We start from the raw sequence: 25,630 nt of genomic DNA, 5'->3' as shown, positions 1-25,630 counted from the left end.
TATAAATGAAATAATGGTGAAGTTTAATAATTAATTTGCTGATGACCGCCTGGAACTCCCTCAAGGACCCCTGGTGGTCCCCGGACCCCACGTTGAGAACCTCCATTCTAGATAGTCTCTCTACATTCTTAAAGTTGCACTGGCCAGCTTCACAGGGCACACAAATGGCAGTAAGAGGTAATTGTTTGAAAAATTGAAACTTCAACACCCACAAATCCTGTAAGGCAATGACAGTAAACTGACATAGCCTCGGCCAGTCTGTGATGCTTTATACCAAAGGGATGAGAACGGCAAAAGATCAAACATTGGTAAGTCCAACTTTCTCTGGATGGAGTGCCGCTCGCTGCTGTTTAGGAGACACTTTGGATTCATCACTTCCTGTGAGAAGTTTCATGCCAGTGACCATACCTACACCAGACTTTCATTTGGGCAAATAGGTGAATCTAAAGCATCTCAGTTAGTAGGAATTTGGCTGATAAAACAGCTGGCTCTTTACATAAACAGCTTTAAGTGCTGTTTTCTATAATCTCCACATTTGGTAAATCAAGAAATATTTGATATATTTTCATATTTCAATATCCTTTGGCTTCTGTGGATCTGGAATTTTGTGAATGTAGTCGTCAGCTTCTCTTGGTCAGTGATCTGTTGCAATGGTTACACTAAAATGACTCCTGTTGGGGTTACAGTAAGCAAAGAGTAAGCATCAATTCACTGAGGCAGTCTAAGTTGGGCCATCATGCACAAACTTGATGGAAATCCATAGGCAGTCCCATATGGCATTATAGGCATTATACGCGCTGAGGTAGTGGTAGGAGCCATCGTGCCCATCGTAGAGTTTTTCTACCATTCCTTTTCTGAGTTTTCCTGAGTTGACATTGCTACCGCAGAAGTTTGTTGCACACAGTGAATGACTTAAGCATTGTCCATCATCATGGACCATTCCAAGTTCTTGCCCATGTGGACGCTCGCTCAGGAAACTGCAGGACGGCACCACCTCCTTGTCCACTCCTTGATGGAAATAGGAGTTAGAGGGTCCTTGGCACAAGAGAACAACACTACAAAACTGAAGTTGGAGGTGTACAGGAAAGGAGACAGTACAGCATCTGCATCTCCCTGAGCTTTTCCCCAGTGTTAAATGTCCTCTGCTCCTGTCTGCCTCGTAGGTGAACTGCAAGGGTTCTATTTCTCTTACGAGGAGCGTGAGATGGTTCAGCACCAGTCTTAGCTCATCATGATTCAACCGTCTCACAAAATTTCATGAAATGAGAAACGATTAATTCCTCCACCATGAAAGGATTATGTGACAATGCCATTTTCACCTGTCTGACATTAGCTAACAATTCAGTTTAGGCAAGTGAAACAACTTTGGTTGAGGTTAAGGTTTTGGTTTGGTTTTGGTTTGGTAGAAAACATCTTGGCATGAGTTGGGAATCAAACTTAGGCTGTTGGAGCTGAAGGTAAATGAGATCAGGCTGCATGATGTTCATTGTTTTGACTGTACGCTGCCACGCTACACTGTATACTGTCCCAGCACTGACAGCACTACAGATCATTGGGTGTCCTCATCCTTGTGTCCTCAGAGGATGGTTTGGGGTTCAATGACTGGAAAAGTGATTCATCAAACACGAAACTATGAACTCTCCCACCTCTTCCTCAGAATGGATCTCTATAAATATCTCCATGAAGCGTAATGGGTCTCCTTACATCTAGAGCCATGATATGATGATAGCATTGGCCCACCAACACATATTTCTTAGGGACCATCACAAACTAATAAAACAACCCATAAATTACAGTGTTATCATGGTAACCATGGTAACGGATGTTGCTGTTGTCATGTGTTTTTCCGCAATGGGAACCTTAGGAGAGGTGAAGAAAAGTTCAATGGATGATCTCTTTTTCTTTGTTTTAAATAGGCCCATTCTTAGGTCTGTTAAATGCATTTTTTTTTACTGTTTTTTATGTTATGGAATGGGGAAGAAAGACATCCAGCGGCCTCTTCTTTGTTGTGTTCTACTGTTCAGTGGGGAATTGTATGTTTAGTACACATGAAATATGTTTTGCTGTAGGGTTCAAAGCTGGAAATGTTTGCAATTCCAATTCCTGGAGCTGACAGGTTACTTGTGGACTACTCAAGATCTCTCTCTCACACACACACACACACACACACACACGCACAAATGAGAAGTGAGAGTGTCAAATGAGAGTACAGATATCATTTCACTGTGAATGATTGTGTATTGTGAATCTACGATTGCAAATCTCACCCCTAGTGTGTGTGTGTGTGTGTGTGTGTGTGTGTGTGCATGTGTGTGTGTGTGTGTGTGTGTGTCTGTGTGTGTGTGACAGCATATGATGTGTTCAGGGCTTTGGTGCCAGGTAGATGGGGAGAAGGACTGCAAGACCAAACTGGACCCTCCCATGGATGGAACCAAGTGTGACAATGGGAAGGTATGGGGTGAAACTCTGTTTAATTCAGTTAATTTAGAAACTTTTCTCTGCATCACATGTTGTTGCAGCGCTGTTTTCCTGTGCTCCAGTATGCTTTTGGACTAATTTACTGAGGTTAATAAAAAAAAAACACATTCCCCTCAATAACGCATAATATTCACCCTTCTTTCCATATCATCTTTTCAAAATGAAATTCAAATAAATTGTGCCTTGCAGTGGAGCTTAATTTGTTTTTTACACTCCAACCCTGGAGTTACACTGCACTTGAGGTGATGAATATGTAAATGAGGGCACTATTTGGCAATAAATTGAGTTGCCATAAATAAAACTGCTGTCTGCAAGAGAGATAGTCCAACTGATAAATATTTAAATATTTAGGTAAATGAAGAATTACCATGATCCATTACTACATTATTCATCCTAAATCTGCCATCCCTTGAGTTGCTTTCAATGACACCAAAACAGAGGCACGTTGTTCAAATTGAATTGAGTAGTGATTGGATCTTCCCTCACCAGCAATCACACATTCTTAGCTTGAGTCTGGAGTCCTGTTTTAGTTACATGACTAAGCCAAATAACATGGTTCAATCACCAGAGCAACTGCCTGGCTCCCACAAAAGAAAACAATTCCGATTTAAGCCCTTGAGTCACCTAAAAGTTTGACAAATTTTGTTGTGGACCAGGAGTAATTATTATAATTAAAGGAGCTGGATCCAAATGAATGATAAGCAACCTAACCGTCTGGGTCAACTGTTGATGCATTTAATTTATAATAACCAATAATTACAGTGTAATTAGTGAAGAAATGGGGCTGCAATCTAAAGTGGTGCAGAATATTCATCTGAGCTGTCACTGCTGCAATGTTAGGTCAGTGAAAGCAGCACAAAATGGTCTAACCAATGTGCGACTTATTAATTTACAGACAGTAGCAAGTTGAATGTGAATAGTAGAATAGTCCAGTTAGAATAGTGTAGTCCAGTAAACTCAGACTCTGATTATGAGAAACCTGGTTCAGATGCCTGGATTACTCCAACAGGTTACTGTGGCATGGAAACATCTCACTGCTTCCACTTTGGGGTTTCTCAGACTCGCACAGCATTATGGGTAAAAAAAAAAATTCTCAACATAAAACATGGCAGTAAGCAGTACTTACTGTTACTATTGAGATCCTTATTACTTCCCCCTGTATTAGAAGTAATCTACCATTGCTCAGTCAAAGAGGGAGGGGGAATATTGTGTTTACTGGTTTATTCACGGTAACAGAGAGACTCAGTCACAGGGAATCAAAGGAAGGTTCATGTAAACAGATGAACTTGAATAAAACCTGAACTGGACTATAGAAATATATACTATACTGTATACTATATGGTTACTGTGTGCTTGGAAACGTAGCCAATGATTTGTTTTTTGACTCATGTGGCTCTAGTTTTGTAGGGCAGGTGAATGTGTGAGTGGAGGTTTGCCAGTGGAGTCCAGCATGGGCCAGTGGAGCTCTTGGGGGTCATGGGGAGCCTGCAGTCGGACCTGCAGCACAGGCGTCAGTGGTCGTCAACGCCAGTGTGAGCGCAACAGGTAGTTCAAATTACATCTGTTCTACGAGTCTTTACACACCATTGGAGAGGCAGGTACTTCAAACTTTACACTGTTGAAAATGTTGATCTTTTGATTTGATTCGGGGCATCACGGTGTCTCAGCATTTAGTACTGTGTCTTCACAGCCAGAAGGTTGCATGTTTGATTCCCGGTCCTTTCTGTGTGGAGTTTGCACGTTCTCCCTGTGTGCTCCTGGTTTCCTCCCACAGTCAGGTGGACTGCAGAAAATTTGCCCATAGGCATGAAAGCGAGTGTCTGTCTATCTGTATTAGTCATATGACAGACTGGAAACCTGTCTGTGAAAGGGCTGCGACTGACCCAAAATGCAAAAGGTCCATATCACTCCTATCCTGGCGTCCCTTCCAGTGGCGCCTGTGAGCACGTTCCCAAGTCTGTTGAAGACTAGATCAGGGGATCGGGGGCCCTCTAGTGGGCCGGACCCCGGGTTGTCCCGCCCCCTCCGGCTCTGCGACTCCCTTCACTTGCCTCCTTTCTATTTTAGAATTGATTTTAAAATCATGATGATTGTTTACAAAGCTCTGCATGGTCTTGCACCTCAGTATATCTGGGATCTTCTGTGCCTTTACAACACTGCTAGGTCCCTTAGGTCTCTCATCAGGGGCTCTTGGCTGTTCCACCTTCCAGGCTCAAACTAAAGGGGGATTGCGATTTTACTATTGCAGCCCCTAGACTGTGGAACAAGCTTCCTGAAGATGTTAGATCAACAGAGTCCATTTGCCATTTTTAAAAATAATTTGAAGTCCCACTTTTTCTCCGTGGTTTCTCTGTGTGAGTGATCTGTTTTACCTGCTTTTTGAAATGTGTTTCGATTGTTTACTGTTATGTTACCTTTTTCTTTTGACTTGACTTGTGTCCATAGGCCCGGTGTGAAACACTGTGTTGGCCCGAGGATGCAGTACAGGCGATGTGAGACCCTGGCCTGCCCTGCTGGCCTTCCCAACTTCAGAGATGAGCAGTGCCACCACTTCAACCGCCCAGGTCTCAGCTGGCACTCTGTCATAGACGATGGTGAGGAGATTAAAGGAGTAAATGGGATTACAGAGTAGTTATATTCAATAGTAGTGATGTTTTTCATTGTCTTTGTTTGTGCCAGTGTGCATGGAGTATAGGTGTTTGCATTTGCATGTTTACTCCATGGTATGCTTTCACCTTTGTGTGCTTCTGTGTGTACTTTATTTGTATGTGTGTGTATGTTTTTGTTCTTTGAGTCATCTCACATTTGTCTTTTTTGATCACTGCTGCAGCACCTCCCCATGCTTTACTGTGGTGCCACCAAGTGGCACCAAGGGATAACTGTTTTTTGAAAGTTTAAAGGGCTTCATTACCCAGAAATCCTGTAAGATGATGCCAGTAAACCAAGCGGCCAAAACCACAGATTAATTTTGAAGCCAACAACGAAGCAGGCGGCAATTCCTCTAACGTCCGCTAGAGGCTGGCTCCAAAACGACTCCAAACCAACTCAAAATATAAAGTCAATAAGTTTTTTCGACAAGAGGTTACGGTCTCAGTAGCTAATTTCACTTCTTCTAATGTGTGTCCTTATGGCAATTTTCTAAATAATAGCGTCATTAACGGGATATAACGATTATAAAATGGGGTTGTTTTCCTAGTGATTGACAGGTCGTCTGTCCAGTGATTGACAGGTCGCCGATTATGAGCCAAATAGTAGGCTCCAAAAAATTTCAACATGGCGGCGATCGTAAACCTAATCTCTTGGCTTCAAAACGGCCCTTCAGAAACATATGTTGTTTTTTTGTTTTTTTTTTACAGTCTATGCAGTAAACTAAATGTTGTCTTCTTAGTGTGTAGTGGCGAGGTAGAGGTGGCGAAGAGGTTCAGCCATTGCTGGTGAGTCCAGCTTTCTTTGGACAAAGCACTCACTGGCTGCTGTTAAGGAGACACATTTGGATTTCACTCTTTAATTTCTATTCGTCACTTCCTGTGTGGAGAAGATACCGACACTAGAGTTGAACTTTTCACAAAAAAATCTTGCCTAGTGCAGGTTTAAAGAGACATAGCTATGGAAATTCTGACATTCCTCCATAGTTGGAGCAGGGGGAAAAGTTTATAATATTGTAATATTAGAGAGAGTTAGAAAATATTAAAGATCCCCAAGAGCACTACACACTGAACACTGTGGCTATGAGGACACTAGCGTAAAGTCACATTCATTGCCAAATACTGGATATTGCAAGTATAAACATGCTTCTTTATGTGCACATGCCTGTTTAAGCATGGGGAATGTTAACATTGGCCAGCTTGTCAAGCACCGCCAGGGAAATTAAGGCATTTTTGAGAGGTTTCTTGACTACAGTCAATCCTGATGTAAACATTTTGACAGGTGACGGGATAAAGAGTGGCCTGAAGGGTTTATGAGGGAAGCAGCTGGCAGTCATCCAGCCTTCTTTATGTCTCCATCAGGGATAATTAGCAGATTTTAAAGAATGGAGAGTCAGTCCTCGTTTTCCTAAGAGTCTACCAGCAGAGCTGCAATGGCATTGGATTGAGCAAAACATACACAAGGTGCTAATTGTTATAATGCATGTAGGCTGTACAGTAGACCATGATGTGGTCTACTGTACAGCCTACATGCATGATCTCAGTCATGGGAAGTGTTCACTCATGAGTAACTCAACAATTTACAGTGATAGTAGACATCTACTTTTTAGACTACATCTTCTGGGCTATATGACAAGAATAAAGCATTATCTTGTATATATGGACTCCTCTGGTGCATATTTTTGATATGTACAGCTGTTTATGCATTGTTTAAATATGTAATAATGCTTTTACTGCTTGGTCTAAAACTGGGCTATACATAGCCAAAAAGATCCTGGGCTATATGAGAGCTAAATATGCTTTAGCTCTCAGATTTCAAAGTGGGAAGTGTAATTTAGCTACTAAATGTCAATGAAAAGAGAACAAGGCCATAGCAGTAGTGTAGCTAGAATTAGAAAGGCATGTATGCACAAGTGCATGTGCTCATTTGTGCATTCCTGCATGCAAGTACTTTTGTGTGCTTGTGTATCTCTGATAATATAATTTCTTTGGTGGTCATTCAGGTTACTGTGGAGGTCATGCTGGCGTCGTGACATTATAGATCACAACGTGCTTTTCACTGTGTTATAGAATGTTTACTGTGGTATGTCTGCATGCATTTCTTGTCTCTATGTGTATACAGCTCAGAAGCGTAGTTCTAAAGCTGTCAAAAAATGGTTTACATTGCTAACCCTCACTACCATAAACAGAGACTCTAGCGGAGAGGAACCGCGGGTGTGTATCATTCTCTGTCTCTTTTTTTCTCCCTCTTCCCTCCTGTAAATCTCTCTCTCTCCATCTAGAGAGGCCTTGCACCCTCTTCTGCTCCTCATCAGGGAAGGAGCCTCCACGTCTCCTGGCTGAGAAGGTTCTAGATGGAACGACCTGTGGATCACAGGAGGCTGGACTCTGTGCAAATGGCACCTGTGAGGTACAAATGCAATGTTCCATTAAAAGTCGGAAGTCAGAAATTCCCACCTAGTAGGCCATAATTACAATCTCTCTGTGTTCCAGTGGTCCACTCCATAAAAACATTGAAGAAACATGGACACCCATGAGATATTCTTTGGCCAATTGTCTCAACCTCAGATCAGGCCTCTGTGTAATAGGACAGTCTAAAGCCTGCAGGATACGTTACCCTAACAGCATTCTAAAGAGTATAGACTGATTATGAGAAGACTCACTTAGCCTACATCCTAATGCCTACCCTTCTAACCCCTTAGCTTTTCCCCAGCAATCGGCTTAAGATACTAGGTACTGACTAAGTTCACCTTAGTTAACGACAGCTCTTCTCTGTGAAACACTGTTGGTGTGGTTGCTAGTGCTATGTTCAATAGATTAGTGTACTTTAACCTATTAGGATACGTTTAGTGGACCACTAGTCCCACTCAAGTCTAGAGTACCCTTTAAGAACCTGGTTGTCGACAAGGCCTAGAGGTAAATAGCTCAAATGAGGATAAAGGTAAATAACTCAAATGAGGATTTAACTTTAACTACAATGTAGTATTATATTGAATTTAGCAAGAGTAAATAAGATTAAATACAAATCATTATTGGATAAAATCAAAATCAATCAATTATAAAGAATTATAATATTATATTATTAAAGAGGGAGTAGTTAAGGTAGCTAATCTTACCTAAACTAAGCTAAACTCCCTTTCAGCCACACACACCATGTGAGGCAGGTTGATCTCAGATGAAGCGACCTCAGACGGGGACACCTCCTATGGTACCAAAGGGTGATCCAAGCAAGGGAATACCTCTCTTGGCTTTTAAAGAGTTAACCCTTTAGGCCCACTGGTCAGCTCCTTGGCCCCCGATGGGGTCCCTCACCTCAATGAGTAGGCTGGGATGTTGTACTGATGTTCAGTGACAATATCTGCGGACAAAGTGGCTACACAAAGTCTTTTCTGAAGCTGATTCTGAAAGAAGTTGAATCTGCCTTTTCTTCTTTCTTCAGCCAAGTGTCTTTATAACCAACTTCTACGAAGCAGTTGTCATGAATCCCTACGCAATTTGGTGCTGATGCTTTGCTTTTTACCTGTCCTAAAAGTCTCTCCTCCCTTCATATTATAACAAACTATACATATGTACAGTATCAAACCCTACCAGGTGTCTGAGAGTATAAGACCAACAATGACTACATTTACATGCACACTAATAATGTGATTATAATGCGATTAAGGCAATAATGCAAGTAAGGCAGAACCAATGTAAACACCATACTCTGATTATGATAATGTGATTATGCTCATAGTTTAAGTAAGCATAATCGCATTAAGATATGTTGATTACTCCGATCTTAATCGCATAAATAGGACATGTATACACCTTAGTCGCATTTCTTGAACTGTGACCAATTTGCGCATGTGTCTCTCTTACCGTGTTATGTGAAGGTAAAAGGTAATTGTAGTCTGTAGCCTACTGGGCTAGATTAGGCGGTTATACTTACCAACATCTGTTATCCACAACAGCTTGTAGGATATATTTCAGTTGATGAAATCGCTATATATATATATATATATATATATATATATATATATATATATCCAAAGGCGGCTTGACAGTTATGTACGTTCCATCTGCAGCCTCTAATTTGATTAAATATTGCACAACCAGTATCAGGCTCTTGCAAAATAGGTACACAAATTTCTGTGTTTTTGTGCACACCAAACTGGTAGGCTATTACGCACAGCTTCCAAGTTTCTACAGTGCAAATCATCAGGGATACAGGAGACGGACGGTGACATCCTGCAGTAGCCCCAAAGGGACGCTAGATGGCTGTGCCATTAGGCTACTAGCGTCCCAGTGGTGGCTCTACAAAACACAGCTATCGGGAACTTCATTTAGCGTCGCCTTCCAAACACCTGCTCATTGGTGGCTCAAAATTGCATTTAGTGTCCTTGGTCCAGGGTTCCTCAGCAATATACCAAAACCTGGATATCAAGGTGCAGGCTAGGTCTGGAGAGGGTCTGGTTTGGTCATATTAGAGTGGCATCTCCGCAATTTGCAGATGATGTCGTCCTTAGATATGGCTTTATTGGGCTGTGATCTCAGATATGCATTGAAGCAGTTTTCTGCTGAATATGATGTGGTCAGGATGAGGATCAGCACCTCCAAGTCTGAGGCCATGGTTCTCTCTCAGAAAAAGGTGATCTGTCCCATCCAGGTGAGGGGGGAGCAGCTGCCCCAAGTGGAGGAGTTCAGGTATCTCAGGGTCTTATTCATGAGTGAGGGTAAGAAGGATAGTGAGATTGACCACCGGTGGTCAATCTCAGGTTGGCTGCAGTAATGTAGGTGGTATATCGGACTGTGGTGGTGAAAAGAGAGCTGAGCCAGCAAGTGGTCCAGGCACCTGGTAAGGACGCCCTCCGGGTGCCTCCCTTTGGAGGAGTACCGGGTACAACTGACTGGGAAGAGACCCCGGGGTAGACCCAGGATACGCTAGAGGGATTATATCTTTCAACTGGCCTGGGATGGTCTGGGGCTCCCTCAGGAGGAGTTAGAGGATGTTGCTAGGGAAAAGAACGACTGGGCTTCTCTGCTCGCTGCGTTGCTACCACAACCCTGACCTGTATAAGCCACTAGAAAGTTGAAGGATGGATGGATGGATGAATGGATGGAAAAATGAAAAAAAAAAATTGCAAGATAGAAGGACGGTACCCAACGCATGGACACACATGTACATACATCAAAACGACATACAAAGAACATTAATGATTTTTTGAGTGTTTGAAAATTATAATCTTTGAATTTAAGTGTCAGGTTCAGCTCACAACTGTGGCCATAACCTTGGTTTTGTTTTCATTCTTGATCTGAATCTAACCACTCTTGATATCAGTGGCGGCTGGGAGGAAAAAGACAGGAGGAAAAACAACCCAGCGTGTAATGTTATTTTACACTAGTTGGCTACTTCTCTACTTTCATATGTTCAAGAAAAATTGAGCAGTAAAACAATGGCTTACAAGATTTCATAAAAACAACATAAATGTATTAAATCCTGTTGTTGTTTCCAGATGTGCAATGGGCTTCTCCACAAAGTTGAAACCAGACATCTCTGACTGCAGGAACTCAAAAATGGTCTGGGTATCCCGTCCAATGGACACATAAAAAAAAAAAATAAGCACTCCTGAATCATCCCATTATCGTCTATATAATGGACAATAACAGTACAACTGATAGTGACAGCTCACATCAATGTGCCATGCCAAAAAGGGAGCTGCATCCACCTCTTGTTTGATCTCACTTTTAATTGTAGATACGATTGTTGATATCATATCATTTTGAATGATGTGTGTGTGTGTGTGGGCATCAGGGAAGTCCAATTTTTCCTCAGTAAGATAGTTACACATCTACTGTAGTTTTTCCAGGTCTCAACCAGGGCTACTCTGCTACATAACATGTATTTTCTTTCCATCTGGTAGAAAGTGGGCTGTGATGGCATCCTGGGCTCCATGGCCAGAGAGGACCACTGCGGAGTTTGTAATGGCAATGGAAAGTCCTGCCAGGTCATCAAGGGAGACATCAACCAGACCAGGGGGGCAGGTACACTAATAAAGACTTCTGACATATATATTTCATAGATTTAGAACCTTGTAATATTTATGTGTGTCTGTCCTCTCGTGCTAAAGAAGAAGACTGACACACACATAAACATACAACTGCTCAGTCTAGCAGGTGTTGAGTAAAAAAACCTTCAACAAAGCCTGATTTCTTTTTAAAAGATGGAACAGTGCAGGGTGTAAACTGTTGGATTAAATTGATATTTACTTCACAAAATGTCTGCTTTATAGATACTGTAGCTTGTGTCAGTTAAGGCTTAGTTGATCTCACAGCTTCTCTCTCACCTTCTCTTGTCCTCTCAGGCTACATGGAAGCAGTGATCATCCCTAAAGGAGCCAGGAGAATCAGGGTAGTGGAGGAAAAGCCAGCTCAGAGTTATCTGGGTAAGATCCACTTTACTCATGGCTGACTATACCTTTGCAGAGAACATATTGTAGTTTTACTTACATAATGTCAAGCAATTATCCTAAAGGAAAACTAGGACAGGGGTGGGACTCCAACTTTGCAAGAAGACTTAAGCTCTGTTCGAAACCTTTCCCTATTACAGAAATAGTGCACTAGTGTGTCCGCCATTTTGTACTAGTGTCCGAATTCTCAATGGTTAATTTGATTCACTATATAGTTCACTATAAAATACCCACAATGCACTGCAAATTGTAGTGAACACACAATGTACCCTACAATTTCTCCTGTATACCACAATGCAATGCGATCATGTCTTTCAGAAGAAGAGTAGCTAGGTAGTCGCTAGCTTGTGAGCTAGCTAACGTTAGCTTACAAGCTTATTGTTTGCCAAACCAAAACAGCTTGGTACCGCATTAGGAGACAGCAGCTTAGTTAACAAAACCACACTTGAACATAATTAGAATTTCAACAATTTATTTGTAATTTAATATTCAAAACTTCCTAAAATGCATACTATCTGAGTACATTTCAACCTGCTGTCATGAGTGCTTGGTTTGTTTGAGATGCTTGGCTTGCAGGTGCATCACATGAAGATCCGGCGCAGTTTTTTGAAGCAGTGATGTTTAATGTAGTGTCGGAAACTTTGTTTGGTCGTTGCCCATATAGTTCACTATATGATTAACACTGCATAGGGAATAGTGAGTGAGTGAACGAGTCAACCATTCCGAACGCAGCTTTAGTCAGCTCAGTTCTTAATTTTGCTAGTTTCTTTTAATTCTTTTTTTGTATTGTGATAATTTAGAGTGCCTTCCCTTAGGGTAATTGTTTGATAGTGATTGGTTTGTGGCAGAGCACCCAATCAAAGTTGGGAGAAACGCTATTGACTTTTTTCTTCCTTGTGGGCTGTCAACAGATACCATTGGCATTTTTTTTCATGTTTCTCATTAAACAATACTAACCACAATTTTACACCATTAGGTAACAACTGCCTGGTGTATATAACAAGCAAAAAAAAAAAAATGTCAGTGTTTTCCTTTATTTTTAACTTTGATGTGCACACTGACTGCAAAAAAATAGATTTTTTGGTGAATTCTTTAGTTTGTCTTGAATTCTGTTAGTCTGCAAACTTTGAATCTGAATGTGATGCAGTTAACGCACAATTTATTCTCATTGTTTTGCATAAGAAATGGATTATTAATGTTGGTCAAACAGTCATACAGCATGGTGGTCTGCTGCACACTTCAAATGACATGATCCCACTTCTGGTAAGGCATTTCCCCATGACCCACAAGTACAGAAGAATTCTTCCAGACTATTCAGAATATACACGTTCCCTTGTTCTGCATCACATTCAGAACAGTACTTAACTGCTCATCCATTCCTCTAATCTCTGGTGTAGACGATCTGTCTTCACTACAGTCCACAGCTTCCTTAGTGCTCAGAGGGCTGCTGCTGGATACATTTGTCATGTGTCAGCTTCTTTCCTTTGATAGCCACCTATAGGCCTGGCTGGGTCATTTATAGGGGTAAGGACACCACAACACAGTTTATCCTCTACCCTGCAGCCCTCCCTACTAGCCTTTCACCAAGAAACTCCCTTCTCCCATGATGCTAATCTGCTTAAAGCAATAGTCCACTTAGTTTTAACATGGGGGTTATTTGGCACTTGACCACCATGGAAACCAGAATATAAACTAATCACCAAGATCAGATGCAGCTGGACGAGTTTGTAGCGTTCGGATTTTTACTTCCTATTCATTTGAATGAGGCCACGAAAATAGACTGAAAACTGACATTTAACACGTTGGTGAACAGATTCAACAACAGACCCTGCTTTTAAGACAATAAAGCAATCTTGGGTCCTTCATCATTTTGCATTTCTATTCTTGGTTTACACTAAAATTTGTATTTAAAAATAAAAGTAGATCCGGTCTCCCAAACAGGAACTATCTCTCCTAAATGGTATCCCTCCGCTATGTTCTCTTCTATCAATAAAAATGCTATTTGGCAAAATTATGTTCTAAAATGTTGGACCAAATGTCAATTGAAAATCACAGGAGCGGGATATGTTGTTGAATATGTTCACGAATGTGTCAAATGTACGTTTTTAGGTTGTTTCCGTGGCCTCATTCAAATGAATGGGAAGTAAAAATCTGAACGCTACAAACTCATCAGTGGATTTTGGGGGTCTAAGACAAGGCCAACAAGCTGTCAGTTGAACAACAACAATTTCCCTGTGTAATTTTGAAAATCTATCAACACTGATTTGTACAGAAACTGGGTTTGGGAAAAGTCATGGAGGGACATTTTGAGAGATGAGATATTTCCATTCAAAAATTCAAAGTTTCATCATCATTCATCAGTTAACTGCAACTTGGCCTGTCTGGTGTTAAGGGACAAGGTTCAAACGCAGGTAGACAATGTGATGATCAGATTACACAGTAAAGGATTCTGTATACTGTACACTGTGTAGGGAACTTTTTAGAATCACAGGGTTCAGGTTGAGCAGTTTCAGCTGTGAGAGTTTCAGATAAAGTGGTGGCATGATACTCAAAATACCGCTATTAAACCGTAGTTGCAGTCTAAAAGTGTACACTGGGCTTCTTCTCTGACAGCTGTACTTTTCAATATTAGTGTTTTTTGGAAGCCATTCAAAAGACTTGTTCTAAGATAGAAAGTGTTAAAGAGGGAAAACATCTGCCTCACTATCATTTTATCTTCCACTCCAGAAACTTGCCACGTATCAACAAGATTCCAAAGTCAGACCCTATCAAGATGGAGATCCTGATCTCTCCATTCTGATGTTTACATTTCACAGCCCTCAAAGATATGGGTAAGCGTTCCATCAACAGTGACTGGAAGATAGACCACCCAGGCTTCTTCAACATGGCCGGCACCACGGTCCACTATGTTCGTAGAGGACTCTGGGAGAAAATGTCTGCTAAGGGACCTACTACATCCCCTCTGTATCTCATGGTGAATTGCACAATTTTCACATCTCTGTAATCAGGATTGACAGTGGTTCAAAGTGATGTAAAGTTCTTACTACAGCAAAGTGTGGAAGGTTTGCAGGTATGTAAGCTTTCTGTTTGCTTGTACGCCTGAAGTAACCATCTTTCAAAACATTCTGTCAACTCAAAAAGGAACATAAAATGTCAATCAGTCTTTTTGAGTTAGGGCAACTACAGTTTTTGTATCAAGAGATCTTTACTGTATTTACACATATGCACACATAGCCTCATGTTGTCTGCAGCTTGGCCCATACCTCTGACTAAAAATTAACACTGGAATGAAGTAACCAGCAATTGAATATTGCATAAATCTGCGCAGTATAATGCTAAATAACAGGTCCTTTGAGAAAAATGACAAGTAAAATAAATATAATATAATTTCTTTCATATATAAATGGGTCATTCTAATTGGTGCACAGTTCTCTCTCCTCTGCATATCCTCTCCCAATGCGCAGAAAGAAAGCACGTTCAGTATTCGGTATTGTACTTCACAGGCGTGAGGTAGAATTTTTGCACATCAGGCATTTTATTATCAGTGAGCTTACAAATAATGAAATAATGCAGCAACAGCACAAAGTTGGAATGAAGAAAACTTATCAGGCCAAAATGGTTTGCCCTCAAAAATCACTGTTACCTATGGATATAGCAGAATGCCCCAAAGAAACCCAAACTCAGCTTCTCCAGTTAAGTTCTCTCTCTATCAGTTAATTCATCAGTACTCAGCATCGACTCAAGATGCAAAAAGCCAATCTTTTCATGATGAGAATATGAATGAGTAATGCTATCAGCAGTAGCCTAATCTACTGTGAGTTGTTGTCAACATGGCTGTCATAGACATGACAAATGATATGTTCATTCAAAGTGTGGATATTTCTGCAAGCTTCTGGATGCAGTTATTCTCAAAAGAAACAAAATGAAATCTCCATTTGGCACAGCATGCAATCAGTGGTTTAGAGTTACATTAGCATAACACCCAATCTGCAAATTTAAAGAAGTGAAGCATCGCGTTAGTTCATGCAGGACACGGAAGTCATACGCCCCAGCTGTAATCAGCTGACAGCCCGCTGATCGAATCAGTGCTTCCAATCAGTCATACACCAATCACAGCCATTCTCACATCAAGGCGGTCCATTTAAATATGTCTCCCTTCTACACTGATCCTCGCTACACCGATGCTGCCTCACTCACCGCTGCTGCTGCTGGCAAAGCTTTGCCTCCACCACCCCAGCCTCCACCTTTCTAGTTCAGAGTCTTAACAAGGCTCAAAGGTTAAAAATTGTATTCGGTGTCTTGCTTTGGGCCCACTCTTGTATACCCTTGGGGGGTTTCTGCATTGCGCTCCCTGTTTTGGCTTAGCATGCTGCTTGGCTAATCCAGGGAGCATCTAAAGAGCGGAGCCATCAGCGCCAAGCATAACTGTATTTCCATTTGTTGCAATAAATGGTTAACTCTATGACGAGAGTGTTCCTGACTGAAATAGACATTGGCCTTATCGTTTTTGGTTTTCTAATTTGCCCAGTTGGGACATATTTGACACTTTTTTTTGGTGCATTTTTTTTTTCTGTGCATGACAAACCATTTGTTTTACATGGGGCTCTATGGTGTAAGAACGATGTCAAAAAAGACTTGTGCGTGATTATCTATATTCATGCATAAATACATTTGTTGTATGTAAAATTGTGTTTTCGTACACTCTCGTGCAAAAGCTACGACTTTAAAGATTTATGGCTATGACATGGATTTTTACGTCTACGACTTCTTCAATATGAATACAAATCGAAAAATGTGAAACAACTGTCAAAATCCATATTTTAACAGCTGTTTCACACACAATTTTATGACTTTATGTTTTGTGTATGACCTTACTTGTACGAGAGTGTACGAAAACCCAATTTTGTATATAACAAATGTATTTATGCATGAATATAGATAATCACGCACAAGTCTTTTTTGACATTGTTCTAAGTAACGCCATAGAGCTCCAAGCTACCCTGCATGGCCTCACGCAGTTTAGAGGGTTTGTTGTCCGAATGTCTAAAATACAACTTTTATTGGATACTCAACAAAACATGATTTTTTACAAACAAGATTTGCAGGAATAACAGAAAGAGGCTCACTCCCGTGACTGAATACTGTTAATATTTAAAAAAAAAAAAACATTAATCCCCACTACCTACCGTCATGTTATAGCAGAGTAATGATTGACAACATGATGTGTCCGTAATATTAGCTGGCTGTGCTCAGCGGCACTCTGTCATGGCAAGAATTAGGGTTATAATTTTAATAGGATTAGCTCCTAACAAGCCTAGCAGTGCTCCAAATGAGATTAGGAGCACAGCGATGGTGGAAGAAAGTAGTGGGCAGCAGCTCACAGAGCCAGGTCAAGCAGAAAGTGAACTCACCATAAGAAATGGGCACCAGACTCTGCTGCTGGCTCGTTCTCCTGATGTTAACTGAATCTTATGATGACAGTTCTCCATTCTGCATGGATGATAAGATCAAACCAAGGCCCATGAAATACAAACCTTCAAAACAGAAATAGAGCAGCTTGTTCTGGACCATTTTGAACATCCTCCCTTTTAAAGGGAAACTACAGACAATCCTTGCAGTGTTACTGTACTTAATGAAAACAACTAATGGAATGTAGCAATCCTATTTCACACTCTATGTCCCACACTCAAGTTTCCTGTGTTACATGTTACAATGTGTAATGGTTTTCAAGTTCTGAGGTATCTACAAATTATATATATATATATATATATATATATATATATATATATATATATTTTTTTTTTTTTTTTTTTTTTTTACAGTGCAACATAATGTATATGAGGGTTAGTGTCAATACTTTTCAATGCTTTAATCAAATCTACTGTATAAGGACAATTAGGAAAATGTACACTCATTATGTGAATTGCAGTTTATTTGATCTAAATGAATTGAATTGAATGAACTGAATTGAGTTTATTGTATAAACCAGGAATATATATTAACAAGGTTTCTTAAGAAGAATTCAATCATTTTGGACCCTGACATAATGGATATATCATCAGGTTATGTCAATTTGAAAGTATTGCTTTATGCCAAATTGCTAACCAAGTTGTCTCCATAACACATTCATTGTTTCTGTAACCCAGGTGCTGCTGTTCAATGAGCAGAGTCACGGTGTCCACTACGAGTACACCATCCCTAAAGAGAACGGTCCAGGACATCAGGGAGGGCGAGTCTCTGGGCCGAAACCCAGCGATGCTCTCTTCATGTGGACCCACTCCGGATGGGAGGACTGCCATGCTGTGTGTGGTGGAGGTACAGAGGCTCTGCTGTAGCATCAGAAATCTACGAACCACAGCTGCTGCAAGAACTTGTTTGCTTATGACGGCTAAAAATATCATAACCATGCCAGAAAAAGAGAAATATCTGGTGCAATACAATCAATGGTGTAGATCCACACTGCAACAATAAAAGTGAATAGTGCGATATGGTAGATGTGTTTCCAAGTGTAGGTTACTGTGACACAGTAAACTGTCTTGTCTTTAACTCTAGTCTCTACTCCAAAACACTCTGAGTTGTAGCTTGAGAAGAGTCAGCTCAGTTAACCTGAACAAACTGTTAGCTAACTGTTATTTATGTTAACACGTTGCTTTGATAATGGTTTGACAGGTGAAAGGAAGACGATTGTTACCTGCGCTAAGATTGTCAACAAAACGAATAGCGTGGTGGACAACAGGAAGTGCCGTCACCTGACCAAACCAGAGCCTCAGGTCCGCAGGTGCAATGAGCAGCCATGCTACACAAGGTAAAGACTCAACAAAACGGGTGTAGATGATTGGGTGTAAAATGTTCAGACAAATCCAAGACAAATTCAAAATCTCTTGGCCAAACCCAGACGATGCAGTTTCTGGTCTCAATGTATTGTTTGCATCTTCAACACGGCTATCAAATTCAGAATGTCAGCAAATTGCGTTATACTGTACATCAACGCACAACACAAGCTATCCAGTGTTGAACCACCCTAATATTTTTTACTACTATTTTACAGTTTTACAGTTCACATATCAAATGTGTAGGCCGCACTGTGTATGCATTCCAAATAGAAAATAAATGAATACCTTTGTAGTATGTTATTAATATAGCAATTTCAAAAGATTTGGTCTTAGAAACAGCTCTTCCTGACTTGGCCTTGGTATTGGTGTGATCTATTTTTGCTTTTGATTTTGGTCTAAAATAAGTTTATTTCTTGCCTTGGGGTGGTCTTGACAGCGAACCTTTTTTAAGCTAGTTTAACTGACCTTGATTGCTTTGCATCTCAGCTGCTTTGCCTTTTAAGGCAATCACCATTGAGGCTAGTACATTTATGGTGGCATAAATGACCGATATGGTAAATAATCCTAAATATGAAATGACACATATAAGCCAGATAGGTAATGAAATACTGAGTTGCCAAAACAAGGTGACAGAGGATTATCATTCATTTAACAGTTGTAAGTAGCAGGATAGTTCTAGTTGTTACAGATGCATTTTCTCAAATAAGTTATAATAGCAATCAGTGACGATGGCCTAGAAAATGTAAGTGCAGGGTGACTGCATGTCTGCAAGTCACTGATAAAAGCCACACATTAGAGTTGCACTGAGTCTAATGGTCTGAGCACAGCATTCTCATTGAGGTTATTTATTTATTTATTTTTTAGTAAAGTCATAAAAATAATATGCAATTTAACAACAGACCATTTTCAAATGATTGATTAAAATGTAAGTAAAATGAATGTATGTTGACAGCATGGTTCATAGATACAACAGCGTTATTTATAGCTCTGCAGAAACTGACAGTGAAAATGACTCATCATAATATTGCAAAATTGTCATGTCTGGGTCCCTAAGCTAGAACACCATTTGAAGTCAAAAAGCTACACACAGAAAAATAAAGGTATGAACTGGAACTGAAAATGGTTCTTCAGAGTGATGCCATAGAAGAACCATTTCTGGTTCCACAAAGAACCTTTCAAGAACCATATATGGTTCTGGGATATTAAAAGGTTCTTAATTCTTAGATATTGGATGGTGGATAATGGCATAAATGTGGAAAATAACCAAGTCCCTCCATAGTATATATTGTGCAATTGCAGGTGTCTATGGTGTCTATGGTGTCTAAGCAAAGGAGTGCAGAAATGGTTCTTTAAAGAACCTTGGTTCTTTGTGGAGCCAGAAATGGTTCTTCTATGGCATCACGAAGAATCATTTTCAGGTTCCAGTTCACACCTTTATTTTTCTGTGTACATCTAAAAAGTTCCTGTTTCACTGTGTCACTTATTCAAGTGCAGGACCTACTGTACACAATACTGCATAGTACAGAAGCATCCTCAAGGTTTAAAGGTGGTGTTCATTGTTTCAAATAGATTTTCTTTTTATTTGCGATGACCTAAGATGGAAGAATTCTGAGACCTTTCCTCCTAAAGTTACATAGTGAAGCTTTTTTGACATTTTGTCAAAATTTTTAACATGCAAAGAAAGTTAGAACACCATAAACATTGACTGTTCTGTTCAATTAGTGACTATGCTTAAAGGGTAACTTCGGTATTTTTCAACCTGGACCCTATTTTCCCAACTTTTTGTGTCTAAGTGACTAAAGGGGACAACAATTTTCTTTACGTTTTTCTTTACCTTTCACTTGATCCGGTCTGTGTGTAACTTCCTGCAACAACTCAACTTGACTTGGTTACACACAGACCGGATCAAGTGAAAGGTAAAGAAAAACATTTCATTTCTCTGTAGGGTCCTTTCCATAATGTTGTCAGACACTTATAATAACAGTCTGAGCCTGTCAGTGGCAAAAACAAGAACTTTTAGTGGACGTACATTGACGGTGCGATTTGCCCCGTCGGATTACATTGCAGCTCGTTTCACGGCTCCCGGCTGATGCGATCTCGCTCAATACTGGACCAATTTCAAAAATTGTTGTCCCCTTTAATCACTTAGACACAAAAAGATGGGGAAATAGCGTCCAGGTTGAAAAATACCGAAGTTACCCTTTAACTTTAACAATCCTAAGATATATGCTCTAATTGTTTTATGGTTCACTTCTAACTCTCAACCTATTTTTTTGCACTGATGGTGCTTGGACCCCACATAGAAGCGGCCCCTACCCCCCATTTAAAAAAAAACTAAAATCAACACTGTTGCCACTGAAGCCACTGCAACTGTATTGCATGTTTACAACATTCTCCTTCAGCGTTTTAAAGCAAAACAATACCCACTCATATCAATGTGATGGCTGTGCTTGAACCCTCTCTGTAAGTGCTTTGTTGTTTGGCTCCTAGCTTGAGACACCTACTGAGAGACATTTACTGTGGTGTCTACTTTGATTTGGTTATTTTCATCTGTGAAAATTCCATCTCACAGAGGTAAGTGGGCTGTCACTCTCAGTGGAGAGGAGAGGAGAGGACACGTTTCACTGCTGAAACTTGCTCAAAAAACACTGTCCTTTGATCTGGTTTTCAACTCGGTGTCATTCTACAAAAAAGTTATCTTCATGTCCGCTGTATTTGGTAAAGTAAATACTTGCAGAAACGTTGCTGCTACAGGCTTTTTAACGATGGGCTGGGACGGCTTTGAGATAAATGCAACTCTAATGGTATTCTATTACATTACCTGAAAACATAATTTAAAATTAATTCTGGGGATACTTTTAAAATAAAAGCAAGAAAAAAAAAATCTAGTCACATATATACGGAAGAGGATTAGGGCCAAATGTGAAAAATGTATTTGAGTTCTGAATTTAAAGTCAGAATTCTGAGAATAAAGTTAAAATTCTGAGAAAAAAATAAATAAAGAATTTAATCTCAGAATTCTGACTTTAAACTCAGAATTCTGACTTTAATGTCAGAATTCACATGTGGCCCTAATCCTCTTCCGTACATAGATAATGGGAATGTGATTAACTGTACTTGTTCAAATATAGTGTAATGAATGTCAGGTAATTGCTACTTTGTTTCTCCAACACAGATATAGAGCATTGAAATGAGTGTGAATGAAACCTTTCTGAATTTGGATATATCAACATGTATTCTTCTCTCTTCCCTGTGTGTGTCTAGGTGGATGATGACTGAGTGGACGTCGTGCTCTCGGAGCTGTGGTAAAGGCTCACAGAGCAGGCAGGTGGCCTGCACTCAGCAGCTGCCCAACGGCACCCTGGTCAAGGCTAAGGACAGGGACTGCGCCCGACCCAAGCCCGCCCTCACCCAGCGCTGCGAGGGACAGGACTGCCTGACTGTCTGGGAGGCTGGCGTCTGGTCAGAGGTAAGACCGCAGTCACAAATTATTAGCTGTCCAAGCATGTAGTGCTGGAACCCTATCGTTTTTGTTCGTATTATTATTATGCTTCTTATTATTCTGCCATAAAAGTATCTGCAGCTCAGAAACTATAAGAGCTACAGCTCCCAAACTTGGCAGATAGGTTCAAAGTTACACCAATTGACCTGATGGTGGCACTATAACAACCCACTTTACCTTGGGTCATTACGCATCTCTCCATGTAGGCCACGCCCATTTCCGCCCATTTCCTAGATTTTCCACCGCTTTTAATTTTCTCAAAAACCTATTTTTGCGAACTCCTCCTACACTGTTGAGGCAATCGTCTCTAAATTTGGTATGCATCAAAAAGTGACATAACTAATTTGGTACACTTGTGCAGGTTTCTACTCTGAGGTAATGTGCAAAATTTGGTGTCATTTCGCCAATAGGGGGCGCTACAGCAACATTTAAAATTTTAAATGCCCATAACTCAGTGACTATAAATTGTAGAATAAAATTCTTTCATTCAGAGACCAAACATGCCACAGGGATCACACTTGCACAATGATCCACACATTTACCCCAGAGGTCATCAGGTGCTTGAACCCTGCCAATTGCTGCTTGCAGCTACAGTTTATTTACTATTAGTTGTCACTGAATAGATGTTCCAGGCTTGATATTACTCTCTGTGTCCATGTTGGGAATATAAAGGATTTCTTGTTGATTTGGATCATAGGGTTGTGCCAGAGGGCAGCGAGGGCAGAAGGAGAGGGTGGAGGACGTAATTTGGTTTCCACCAGGTGATTAAAGTTGTATTGAGGATTTCACATTTGAAGCAGCTGTGATTTTTTATGGTTTTGTCAGTGAAGGGCATCTCGTTAATGGGCAGTTCTTGAGGTATTGATTGTACTGTGTCCAGTTTCAAATGTACTGAAATTGGTTTTAAAGGAAATAATAGTCAAATTTGGAGCTTCGATGCCCCCAAGAGACCTGGGTGTTTGGAGGGTGGATAGTTCTATTCAGGATTTTTTGCCTTTCTAGTAAAATGTATTCATTGCAGAGAGGAAAAGAGGACAGACAGCCTGAAGGTGGATGGACAGGTTTTTTGTGAGGGATATTGGCAATTTATTCCACCTTTTGTAAGTTGTCTTTTGTGGTCGGAAGCAGGGGATTAAAGTTAAGTGTAAAGAGTTCATTTAAATTTGATGAGATACGGAGAATACAAGATATTGAATAGATGGCCTCAGCCCCCAAGTTGAGTTTGATTAAAGGCTTCTGATTGGCTTATATTAGGCTTATAATGCACTTGTAATTTTGTGAATGTTTTTAAATGTTTTTCAAATGTTAAGTTCCCTTAGATGGTGACACATGAAGTGTGGTTTTCCTATGATACAGAGATCATTATGGTATTGATTATGAAACCTTTCTGTCTGGATGTAACCTTCCAGCATATGTACTTTGAAACAGTTATAACACTTCACTTAAATTCAAACTGGAACTGATTGAAAATGAAGTGAAATTGTGCCATGCAATGTATAACTATTACAGTTAAAACTACCTAATAAAATATGAAAAAATTGCCTCTAAAGCATCACAATGCACCGTTACTTCCATGACTGTTTTTTTGTATTCAATCAGATAAATGTTAAGTCCACTGTATACTTAAATGCTCTTACGATCCAGAAAATATTCAGACATGCATGTTCATGTTTTGTCTCAGCCGATAACTCACATTGACGACTCCTAGTGAGGATTGCACGCTGTATTCTGTCAGTGAAACCCTTCGCTCACTGCCTATCAAGACAAGTGTACAGGATGTCAGACCTTGATGTGTTGGCTAGTTAATCCAAAGCCCTAAAGGTTCCTGGTATTGTCCTATCAATGCTTACGCAGTGATACGTCCTACTCTTTTCACTCCTCTGTCTTTCACTCCCTCTGCATTTTCATCCCTCTCCCTTTCTCTCAAGGTTTGTTGGCACAAGACGAAAGGAGCCTAACCTTGACGACTTTTTAAAAAGTATCAATAGAGAGACGATATCTCAATCAGCGTTTCTTTCATGTGGCTCCAAATTCTTCAGTGTTATGAAGATTCCTGCTTTTCTCACTATAAGCAACTAACGTCAGACCAAGCTGCAGTTAGTTTAGTTCATTTGCAAAACGCTACATATCCATTTGGGAAAAACATCATTACCAAAAGTTCATCATTAACATTATATTGATGTTACTTACAGTATTGATGGCTTACTCAAATATGGATTATGAAAGGTTTTTTTTTTAATGATAATTTTGTCCTATGGAACATATTTTACTTATTGCACCTTTAATAGTTCTGGAAATATATAGTCAGGCCACTTCTATTTTTAATAGACACAGTCCAAGTAGTATTTACAGTAGACGCACACCATCTAAGCCTTCTCTGTGTTACAGTGTTCAGGCAAGTGTGGCCGTGGGGTGCGCCACAGGCTCGTGAAATGTACCAACCCACGCAGCAAGTGTGACCTGACCACCTTTCCCCGTGAGGTAGAGGAGTGCGAAGACTACTCCAAATGCTTCATCTGGAGGACTGGCGACTGGTCCAAGGTGGGTATCCGTCCATCTGTCTTGATGATGTCAGTGGACGGCATGACTGGCCAATGTCCAGGTCAATTTCATCCTGATGTATCGTTATATCGGTCTAACCCTAGTCCAGTTGTACGGCATTAGCGTCTGGCATTGTGATTTGCCTAGATTAAATACTTGATGAAGACACAGATGTTCAGCCTTGATATCGATGGTCTGACTTCAAAATGTGGCAAATCGTCAGTCCTCAACACAACATGCAGGTTTTTTGTATGTTATGCCAAAAAATCTCTTGATCTGTTGCAGGAATAATCTAGACATGTAATTTACTGTGGGGCCTGTGTCAGGATTGTTCAGGTTTCATATGATATGTCATGGACTTGTCACATTACCATCTTGACAATTCTTAGTCACCTACTGGTTTGCATTTGCAGTTACATATATGTGAAATGAGCAGGTCTCAAAGAATCTGCACACTGCTATTAGAAAGAGTCATTTTCACAGGCATGGCAGCATACCGGCCATGTATATACAGTATATGTATATACATGGCCAGTATACAGTATGTACATACACTACCAGTCAAAAGTTTGGACACACCACATTTTTCTTTATTTTTACTATTTTCCACATTTTAGAATAATAGTAAAGACATCAAAACTATGAAATAACACAAATGGAATTATGCAGTGACCAAAAAAGTGGTAAACAAATCAAAACTATCTTATACTTTAGATTCTTTAAAGTAGCCGCCCTTTGCCTTGATGGAAAGGCAAAGGCTTTGGAAAGAAATTCATACATAGGATCAACTTCACTGTTTATATTTGTCTAAGAAACACATTTCAAGCATTTAAGCAGAAGCCTTTAGATCAAAATGGCTTTAAGAGAATGAAAAACAGTACATTCAATCAGGTGTGTCCATACCTTTGACTGGTATTGTATACAGTATATATTTTCAGTCAATATAACAGAAATGTACATATAAAACACCTCTCTTTTGTTGAGTCATGACCACCCCCCCTAATCAGTCAGGCTATAGTGGGCTATACAACTTCTAGTGCGATTTTGCCACTTGGCTTTAAGATCATTTTCCTTGCCACTGCATTAGTAGCTGAGAGAGAAGTAACACAAGTGGGGCAGAAAAACAACAAAAGAAAAACTGCCCTTGCACTTATGTTTTCCTCAGCCCCATCTTGAAGGTAA

The 25,630-nt window shown here is 40.2% G+C and overlaps 1 protein-coding gene across 1 annotated transcript in view; it reads left to right on the top strand.

The window, feature by feature from the left end:
* LOC139917174 (A disintegrin and metalloproteinase with thrombospondin motifs 19-like) overlaps nucleotides 1-25,630 on the top strand; it is a 53,854-nt gene that overhangs the window by 25,681 nt on the left and 2,543 nt on the right. Inside the window, exons 12-22 of the mRNA XM_071906249.2 lie at nucleotides 2,350-2,451; nucleotides 3,878-4,023; nucleotides 4,924-5,072; nucleotides 7,406-7,533; nucleotides 11,027-11,147; nucleotides 11,468-11,548; nucleotides 14,389-14,546; nucleotides 17,719-17,887; nucleotides 18,242-18,377; nucleotides 21,670-21,874; nucleotides 24,296-24,448. Coding sequence (XP_071762350.2) covers nucleotides 2,350-2,451; nucleotides 3,878-4,023; nucleotides 4,924-5,072; nucleotides 7,406-7,533; nucleotides 11,027-11,147; nucleotides 11,468-11,548; nucleotides 14,389-14,546; nucleotides 17,719-17,887; nucleotides 18,242-18,377; nucleotides 21,670-21,874; nucleotides 24,296-24,448 — 1,548 coding nt within the window. The remainder of the gene's footprint in view (nucleotides 1-2,349; nucleotides 2,452-3,877; nucleotides 4,024-4,923; nucleotides 5,073-7,405; nucleotides 7,534-11,026; nucleotides 11,148-11,467; nucleotides 11,549-14,388; nucleotides 14,547-17,718; nucleotides 17,888-18,241; nucleotides 18,378-21,669; nucleotides 21,875-24,295; nucleotides 24,449-25,630) is intronic.

The sequence above is a fragment of the Centroberyx gerrardi genome, chromosome 2, assembly GCF_048128805.1.
Source record: "Centroberyx gerrardi isolate f3 chromosome 2, fCenGer3.hap1.cur.20231027, whole genome shotgun sequence".
Taxonomy (NCBI): domain Eukaryota; kingdom Metazoa; phylum Chordata; class Actinopteri; order Beryciformes; family Berycidae; genus Centroberyx; species Centroberyx gerrardi.
Note: the sequence above shows the minus strand (reverse complement) of the source record. Positions and strands in the feature narration are given on the sequence as shown.